Source organism: Otolemur garnettii, unplaced genomic scaffold (assembly GCF_000181295.1).
Source record: "Otolemur garnettii isolate 467f Iridium unplaced genomic scaffold, OtoGar3 scaffold00260, whole genome shotgun sequence".
Taxonomy (NCBI): domain Eukaryota; kingdom Metazoa; phylum Chordata; class Mammalia; order Primates; family Galagidae; genus Otolemur; species Otolemur garnettii.
This window is the reverse complement of record NW_003852655.1, coordinates 1,190,121-1,198,501: the sequence shown is the minus strand read 5'-3', so window position 1 is coordinate 1,198,501 and position 8,381 is coordinate 1,190,121. Positions and strand designations below refer to the sequence as shown.

Below are 8,381 nucleotides of genomic sequence, written 5' to 3'. Positions count from 1 at the left end.
AGGGAGCCCTCCCCAGTGAACCTGGTGCTGAGCAGCTTATTGGCTTGACTTCCTTCACGGCAAGAACAGAGGCAAGAGTGGGTGTGCCAGGAAGGCCACAGTGTGCAAGAGAGTGGGGGTCACCTCCCTGGGTTCTGGCAGGTCATAGGGGGACATGCTAGGCAGCCAGAACCTGGACCCCCAAGCCAACCCACAGTCAGGACACCAGTACTGGTTGTGGGGTTCTCTTTATTAGATGGGATGTTGGGGGCCGGCTTAGGCAGGCTGCTCCAGCTCCATGAGGAAGCGCTCAATGTCATCGTAGAGGCTGCTGGTACTGGATAGGCACAGGCTGAGGCTACTGTCGAGGGAGGACACACCTTCACGTTGCACACCCTCCAGGTAGGTGCGGCAAAGCCATGGTTCCAGCTGTGGGGAGGCCATGTCAGGGGGCTGGGTGTCTGATGGGGGCTGTGAGCCTCCCCAAGATCCTGGTCTCACCTTCACCAGAACCAGGCTCTTCTCTTTGGGCCTCCCAGCAGACAGGTCCTGCCCAAAGCCTAGATAGATGGTGTAGTGGGGGGATCCCCGGCGCCGCCGTGCCTGGAATTCCACCAGCTCTAAAGGAGGAGCTCTTTTGAGTGCTGGGTAGGCAGGGGAACACCTGGAGACAACCCCCAAGGCAAGTGCCTCACTGACCTTGGAAGAAGGTGCCGAAGTCAAAGATGGGAGTGTCATGGTTCCTCGGCAACAGGCAGGCAGGGTTAGAGGGACTGGCGGAGCCCAGGGGGCTGCCCACCTCCCAGTACACCTTGCACTTGCCCATGCGCCGGGCCCAGAGTCGCAGCCCCCGCAGCTCCAGCTGCAGCCCGGGGGCCACATGCCGCAGCAGCTCCTCTGTGTAGCGTAGCTGCTTCTGGTCAGGGAGTGCCGCCGGACTGGGGAACACCACGAGCTGGGGCTCTGCAGCCTGGACAGCTGGGCCTGGGGCGCCATACAGGAGCACAAAGCGTGGACACACCACTACCTCCTGCAGCACTGCGCGGCCTTTGTACATGACGGTCACCTCCAGCACCCCTGTGCTGGGCTCTGCACAGAGCCAACTATGAGCACCAGGGATGGGTGAGAAGGGCCACCCCCACCCCAGCCTGAGCCTGCTTACCTCCTGCTACAGGGCACATGCTGGGGCCAGGGGCTGGGTGGGGCTCTGCCTGATATGGGGGCTCTGGAGCTGCACCCAGGCCTGTACCTGGAGCCAGGGGTTGGGGCCCAAGGTGAGGGGCAGCTTCCACAGCCCATGCTGCCTGTGACTCCCCAGCAGGGAGCTGTGGGCCTGGGGAGGGAAGGGGAGAGTAGAAACTGCCCCAATGGCCTAGCTGTCTAGCACTGTTCCCACTTAGCCACCCCTGCACAGTTCCCACCTCCCATTCCCAGGGCTCTGACTCTGCTCTTGGGTCCTCTAGGATCAAGTGTTAGGCCTAGTGCAGTGTGTCCCTATTACTCTGCCTGCTCCTCCCCCAGGCATTGCCCCTGCTGGGCAGAGCACCCTCACCTCCAACACAGTCCCTGCTTAGGGCTGCCCCTCCAGGAGCCTGTGGGGGGACCAGGTCTGCCCCACACACAGCTTTCAGATGGTCCCCCAGGCAACTCTCCTGCACAGCCTGGAGCAAGAGGTCCCCCATGTCACCAGCTGGGGCAGTAAGTGGACATGGGTCTTGCAGCTCAGAGTCTCCTTTTGGCAGGAGTGGCCCTGGGGGCCCACCCTGCAGGGCAAAGACAAGATTGGCAGAAGCACTTGGAGCCTCCCTCAGTCCCAGCAGGAGGTGGCAGACCCCAACACCCAGGAGACCAGGAGAGGCCAGCAGAGATGTTACCTGTGTAGGGGAGGCATTCTGGAGGGCATCTTCCTCACTCTGGTGGATGGCTGGGCTTTCTGAGAATGGGGTGAGGTGTCAGGACTGGAGAGGGTCTGTGACGGCCTGAGTAGCCCTATGGATTTGCTCTTCCCAATGGGCTGGCAACACACCCCCAGTAGCCAGGCACCTGCCCTGGGCCCCACCCCTCCCACACAGTCCTCACCTCTCCAGCCCAGTGTGGATCTGAGGGCATACACCTTGTGAGGGTCGTGGAGGTCCCAGGAGTTGTCTTCTAGCAACTTAAAGCGTCTCGTGCTGTGCAGCGCACAGCGGAAGTTGGTTTTCCAACCCGCTCTCTGTGTAGCCTCAGGGGGCAGCTGGTCACCTCTGCTGCTGGGTGGCCACCTGCCCCGGGCCACTGCCCAAGCCTGGGGAGGAGGACAGAGAATATGGGCCCGGGGCAGGGCTACAGGTCCTCCAAGGGCGGGGGGTGGGGGGGGGGAGTAGTGTCTCACCTTGAAGATGCGGGCATCAGCCTCGCTTAGATCCCTGCGTCCAAAGTGCTTCCAGGGTACTCGGAAACGGGTGTGGGCCTCGTCCAGCCACCTTAGCCCCTCATAGTAGCCACTACTGATCTCATGCAGAAGCCACTCTCCAAATAACACTCGAGCCCCTCTGCAGGTGGAACAACCATGCAGTGTCAGGGCCACCATGGCTAGGCCCATGGGGATTGCCTTGGGGGAAGATGGGCCTGGTTCTCACCTCTCAGGAGTCAGGGCCATTGCTCCTTCTACTAGGACAGTCCAGGGAGAGTCAGGTATTACGTGTGTCACGACAGGTGTCAGGCAGTGTGACCAGGTGTCAAGTGTGGCACAGGTGTTAAGGGTCACTGGTGTGGGCTGAGAACTTGTAGCCACCAAGTTACCTAGATGTGGATTCCTTGGTTGTGGTGGCTATAGACGTGGCGGTAGCAAACACGAAGTCACGGATGTTGAGCCAGGGTCCTGGCCCGGACAGGCAAGTGCCGCTGGACCCTGCCGAGACACAAGGGGAATGGCCGCTGGCCGCCTGGAGGGGGCGCGCCCAGAGGCTCCGGGGGAAAGCGAAACTGAACTGTGCGTCTCAGGAAAGCGAAACCTAAATAGCAGGCGGGCGCCGGCCCCCCCTCCCACATGCCACCCTGTATGGTCCTCGGCTGCCTGGAACTGCGTCCCCCAACCTCTCCACGCCTTGCCCCCTCGGCCTCCACATCCCTCTGTTCTGGCTCTCCGTGGCCACCACTATGTGAAGCAGACAGGGAAGGCCGGCCGCAGACTCTAGCTCTGCCTGTCACTGCGCTGGGATCGGGGCGGGGCGTTCCAAGTACCTGGTGCAGAAGACGCCGGGACGGAAGTTTCATCTCGCCGGGCCACTGGGAATCTGCGCTTTTATGGCCCAGGAGGGGCGGGGCGGGGCGGGGCCTGGGACTCCAGGTGCAGGGCCGAGGTCACGTGCGCGGCGGGCAATTTGGCTGAGGGTGTGGGGTCTGTTCTCACGGATCCCACCCCGGCAGCACGGAACGGGTTGGAGAATAGCGGAGGGTGACAGGAGTGGCCGGTGCTGTCCACCCACCGGCTCAGCCCCTGTGAGGCCCAGCGCTCCTCAGGACTGCACCTCCTACACGCCGGGGGACTGGGGTTACAGGCTACTGATTAGAATGAGCGGGGTACTCCACGAATGTAGAAGCAAATCAGGCCCTTTCTGCGCTTTTTAAAATAAGTAATGGGGCGGCGCCTGTGGCTCAAGGAGTAGGGCGCCGGCCCCATATACCGGGGGTGGCGGGTTCAAGCCTGGCCGTGGTCAAAACTAGTAAAAAAAAAAAAAAAAGTAACGGGAGGTGGGTGTGCGTGGGAAAACGGCAGCTGTGCAGTTTCAGACTAGAATTCTCAGATACTCTGGAAATTAAAACTTTTGGAAAGGAATTCATGGTGCCTGATGATGCTAGCGACCCACAAGGGATAGTTTGATGGCCTTTTTCGTGGAAGTCCAACCTAGGATCTGCCTCTCGTTCCTGGCTTCGGGGCCTGCCTCCGTCCGTCACCTGGCTGCACCTCACTCGAGACACGGCCTGCAGACCCACGCCCTGCTCTGGCCACACTTGGACTCGCCCACCCCCAGTGCCGCACGCACCAGGCCGGCGCGCAGGGTGTTCCCTGCTGTGTCCCCACCCACAGACGTACATACTTGGGACGGGATTGTGACACGCCCGCCTCGGCCCCCGCGCCCTTGTCCCAACACAGCCACTCCTTCAGGGGGGTTGCGTTGCCTCCTCAACTCCCCCAGGCAAGGAATCTCCTTGTTGGGTTGGGAGGGGAATGTCAAAGCTGAGGGAGGTTCCTGAGATTTCCCAGCGTAGGGAGCCACCACCCTCCCGGGCTGGGGTTAGACAAGGAGAGGAACTGAGGAGCTGGGGGGTGGAAGGAGGCGGGCGCAGCAGGTGGTTTACGGGAAGTGCCCGCGCTCTCAGGGTACAGGGACAACCGCCCGACCGCCACCACCCCCACCCATGTCCCGAAGCTAAACAGAGTCGGGATCCCCACCCCCACGGGCTCGCAGGCCTGACACCTCGCTGGGCGATTCAGAAGTGTGGCTTTATTCTTCATAATGGAAGGTGGGCGAGTATAGCCAAGCGGAACCCCCAGGGTCTAGACCCTCCGAGAGGTGGCGGAAAGCCACCCTAGATGTAGGTGGAATCGGCATCAGCCTCGTTGTGTGGACTCCCGCTCCGGCCCCCTTCTGTGTCCTCGTCCCCGCTGCCCTCGTTGCCTGAGTCGCCAGCGCAATCTGCCTCCGAGGGAGGCGCGTTGAGGACTACGACATCTGCCTCGGCTCCGATGTCCTCACCAAACCACACCGCTTTGTAGCCGCCTTCTGGCCGCCGCTCCTTGGTCAGGATGGACCTCACGGCTCCCGGGCTTTCTCCAGGCGGGGTTGCCACAGGGGACTCCAGGACACTTCTAGGGGGCATGGGACTGGGTGGCGCAGGTGTTGCGGGAGGCTTGCGTGGTGCGGGTTGGGCAGGCATTGATGGTGCCTCTGTGGGCTTGGGGCTGTGCCCTGGGCTTGGGGCAGGTGCCCAATTGGCCTCCTCGGCAGCATGGAAAGCCTGGTTCTCAAACCCTGGGGGCTGTGGTTCCTAGGGGAGGGGGAGGAAGAGCAGAGCAGTTAGCTCTGACTCCTCACCAGGTGCCCATGCCATTTTTTCTACCCCTGGTGTCTCTCTGTCCACCTGTTCAAAACTGCTTTCCCTTGGGAACTGGGTGGTCCTGGGTTCCTGGCTCCCACCTCCACCCATCTCTGCCCTGCTGTCCTAACCTGTCCATGTCTGTACCCTTCCTTCCCCTTCCCATCCCCACCCCTCAGCCCCCTAAGAGCCTCACCAGAGTTTTGCCAGAGCAGCACTTGAGTTGGTGGCCATAGTGCTTATGGGCGAGGGCCACCAGGCAGAGGAGGGCCAGCAGCAGCAGTGCACCCAGCACCCCGCCCAGGGTGGCCATGTCCACCATCGAGAAGCGCTTGTCCTCAGTGAGGTCATCACCTAGTGTCCCTGCTGAAAACACCTCCCACTCACTGTTAGAAGACTCAAAGCATTGCCCACACCAGCCTGTGCCAGGCTGAGGACACCACAAACCATCTAAGCCTGGCCCACCTCCCAGAGCTGAGTTTCTGGGGAGTGGCTCTGCTGGTGCCTCCGCTAGGGAGCTTTGGTCCCGGTGAGTCCCTGCAGGACTCCCTGGAGCCAGGCTGCCAAGGAGCTGACAGGGCACAGGTTGGGTGCCACCAGCTCCATGTGGGACACAGGGCCCACCATAACAGGAAGGGCCATGAGAGCAGCACAGGGAATCACAGGGGATCGTAGAGTGAATAGTCCTGGGAATTGCAGGGCACACTAGACTCCAAATCTGGTTTTTGCCCCACCCTCCACCCATCTTTTCCAGGTCACCTCACTGGGTACTGGGACTGTCTTTGTCAGAACAGAACAGTCCTTCCTTGGGACTGCATAGCAACATGGTCAGGCCAGGCTGTCCCGAGGTAGACCCTGCCCTATAGAGTAGTGTTTCTCAACCTTCCTAATGCTGCAACTCTTTAATACAGTTCCTGTGGGTCACGACCACAGGTTGAGAACCACTGCTATAGAGTATCCTGGGGCCACCCAGAGTCCCAAGAATGGAGAGTAAGGGTAGCTGCCAGGCAAATGGGTTGGGCGGGTACCTGAGGTCAGAGGGCTCCTGCTGGGCCCTGGGGGTGTCAGCCAAGAAGTCCCTGGACTCGTGTTCTGTGCTGAGCCCCCAGGTGTGCCTGGTTGGGGGGAGGTGCTGTTTGCCATACTGGGGGGCGTGGGCAGAAAGGTCCCTGGCCTCACGGTCTGTGATGAGCCCCCAGGTGTGCCTGGTTGGGGGGAGGTGCTGTTTGCCATACTGGGGGGCGTGGGCAGAAAGGTCCCTGGCCTCATGGTCTGTGATGAGCTCCCAGGTGTGCCTGGTTGGGGGGAGGTGCTGTTCGCTGTACTGGGGGGCTCCCCAGGTGTGGGTGAGGTAGGTGGCCTCAGAGTTGTGCCCAAGGGTGGGCAAAGCCCTGGGCTTCCTCCAGAGCCAGTTGTGGAGGGTCCCTGAGAGGGCCCAGGGGGCCTGGGGGCTTCCACGGTTGTGCTGCGCCAGGGCTCCGCTGTTCCTCCAGCCTCTGGGGGACCTGGAGGCCATGGACAGTGTTTGGGCTTGCCTTTGCCCCCCTGGCATACCTACCCTAGGGAAGGAGCCATCTAGCCTGAAGGGACCCCAAGAGGGCTCATTGGGCCATGCCCTAGAGGCTCACCTGTGGGGGGGGCCTACCTGTGGGGGGGGCCTCCTGTTCTGAAACTCGGATCTCAACCACTGTGGTTGCTGTGCCCAGGGTCACTGTATTCTTGGCCTCAACCTGAGGTAGGACAGGAGTTCATCCTTCCTAGCCCTTCTTTAACACCCACACCCTCCGAGATGCCCACCCACCTGCCCTTCACCTCTGCATAGAAGACCTCCCTGAACCCCAGCACAATGGTGGTCAGCACTGTCTCTCCGTCCATCCGGAAGTAAGAATTGTTGGTGACTCGATAAATGATGGCTGAGTTGAGGTCCTGGAGGCAGCAGCTCCAGTGAGTCCTGGGCCTAGACCCACCCACACAGAGGGCAGACCCAGCAGGCCCAAGGATTGGGCAGGGGCTTAGATTCCTGAGTGGCAGGAGGGGACTGATGGCCAGGCTCTGGGCAGCCCTTGGATGGGCCGCGTACCGGGAACTCTGGATCCTGAGCCCGGATCCTCAGAGGCTGGGAGGGGGCAGCGGCATCCTTGACAGCAACACCTGCTCCAGAGCCGAGCGCCACGGTGCCGAGGTACAGGTTCTGGGGGAAGTGGGGCAGGCTCCCCGTGGTGGCAAGGGCCTGCACGGTGACCTGGGTCACGGAATAGCGGGCATGGTCGGCCTGCTCACCCTGGGGGATGGAGGAGGCAGCAGTGACCAGAGGGTGCTTGAAGGTTAAACTGGTTCTGCAGCTGGGGCTCAGGAAAGGCTGCCCAGCCTCATGCTGGTGCCCACCTTCACCACCAGAAGGAAGGTCCTCGGGCTGGGCACACTCTTGGCCATGGTGAGGTTGCCAGAATCTGGGTTGATGGCGAATATGTTGTCCACATCTCCTGGAAGGACAGTAGTGTTTGGCCCCTGGTCCCCATCCCTCAGGACCTGGGTCCCAGCTGGCTGTGCTCAAGGTGGGGGCAGAGATGGAGTCTGGACTGCACTCACCATCCACAATGCTATAGATGACACGCTGGTTGATGGCCCGGTCTCCATCCTCAGCATAAATGGGCCCAGGACTCAAGACAAGTGGGGACGGCTGTGATGATGGAGGGAGGAGCATTGTAGGGCTGGTGTAAATGGCCCCACCTTGGGCGCTCCTGTTCCCCTCCAACTCAGCCAGCACAGGGCCTGGTGCAGAGGGCTCAGGGCAGGAGGCCCAGGCAGTCTAAGGGGTATGCCTTCCTGCCTGCTGGGCCACTCCAGTTGTCCAGTTGACGATGGTCAGTAACACCCCCTTGCATCCCTTACTAATGAGCCAGGTTGCCCAGAGACATTTGACCAGTTTTTTGTTTTTGAATTTTTTTTTGGTTGAGGCAGGGTCTTACTATGTCGCCTTCAGTAGACTGCTGTGGCATCACAGCTCACAGCAACCTCAAACTCTTGGGCTTTAGCAATTCTTTTGCCTCAGCCTCCCAAGTAGCTGGGACAACAGCTTGCCACAACACCCAGCTATTTTTTGGTTGCAGTTGTCATTGTTGTTTAGCAGGCCCAGGCTGGGCTCAAACCCGCCAGCCCCAGTGTATGTGGCTGGCGCCCTACTCACTGAGCTGTGGGTGCTGCCCTTTTTTTTTTGAGACAGAGTCTCACTATGTCTACCCTAGGTAGAGTGCTGTGGCATCACAGCTCACAGCAACCTCAAACTCTTGGGCTTAAGTGATTCTCTTGCCTCAGCCTCCCAA

The 8,381-nt window shown here is 60.8% G+C and overlaps 2 protein-coding genes across 11 annotated transcripts in view; both read right to left on the bottom strand.

Moving 5' to 3' along the window:
• Positions 1-208: 208 nt before the first annotated feature.
• IRF7 (interferon regulatory factor 7) lies at positions 209-3,245 on the bottom strand. Of its 4 annotated transcripts, XM_023508586.1 has the most exons (10): positions 3,202-3,245; positions 2,598-2,869; positions 2,351-2,510; positions 2,059-2,263; positions 1,854-1,912; positions 1,532-1,742; positions 1,142-1,312; positions 679-1,068; positions 481-599; positions 209-408 (listed from the first exon to the last, which is right to left on the bottom strand). In XM_023508586.1, exons 2-10 carry the CDS (start codon positions 2,615-2,617, stop codon positions 256-258), a joined length of 1,488 nt encoding a protein of 495 aa, XP_023364354.1. In that variant the 5' UTR covers positions 2,618-2,869; positions 3,202-3,245; the 3' UTR covers positions 209-255. The 4 variants fall into 4 exon arrangements, with proteins under 4 accessions (XP_023364354.1, XP_003802849.1, XP_023364355.1 ...); XM_003802801.3 differs by lacking the exon at positions 3,202-3,245 and having other exon boundaries at positions 2,598-3,177; XM_023508587.1 differs by lacking the exon at positions 3,202-3,245 and having other exon boundaries at positions 1,142-1,228; positions 2,598-3,177.
• A 1,199-nt stretch (positions 3,246-4,444) lies between these two features.
• CDHR5 (cadherin related family member 5) overlaps positions 4,445-8,381 on the bottom strand; it is an 8,680-nt gene continuing 4,743 nt past the window's right edge. For 2 of the 7 annotated variants that reach the window (XM_023508579.1, XM_023508581.1), the window contains 8 exons: positions 7,648-7,738; positions 7,444-7,541; positions 7,139-7,339; positions 6,871-6,984; positions 6,704-6,788; positions 6,087-6,563; positions 5,255-5,424; positions 4,445-5,010 (listed from right to left, as the gene is read on the bottom strand). In XM_023508579.1, the coding sequence (XP_023364347.1) occupies positions 4,552-5,010; positions 5,255-5,424; positions 6,087-6,563; positions 6,704-6,788; positions 6,871-6,984; positions 7,139-7,339; positions 7,444-7,541; positions 7,648-7,738 (1,695 nt within the window). In that variant the 3' untranslated portion in view covers positions 4,445-4,551. Of the gene's footprint in view, positions 5,011-5,254; positions 5,425-6,086; positions 6,564-6,703; positions 6,789-6,870; positions 6,985-7,138; positions 7,340-7,443; positions 7,542-7,647; positions 8,060-8,381 lie in introns of those variants that run through there. The other 5 variants (XM_023508580.1, XM_023508582.1, XM_023508583.1 and 2 more) reach the window with 5 other exon arrangements.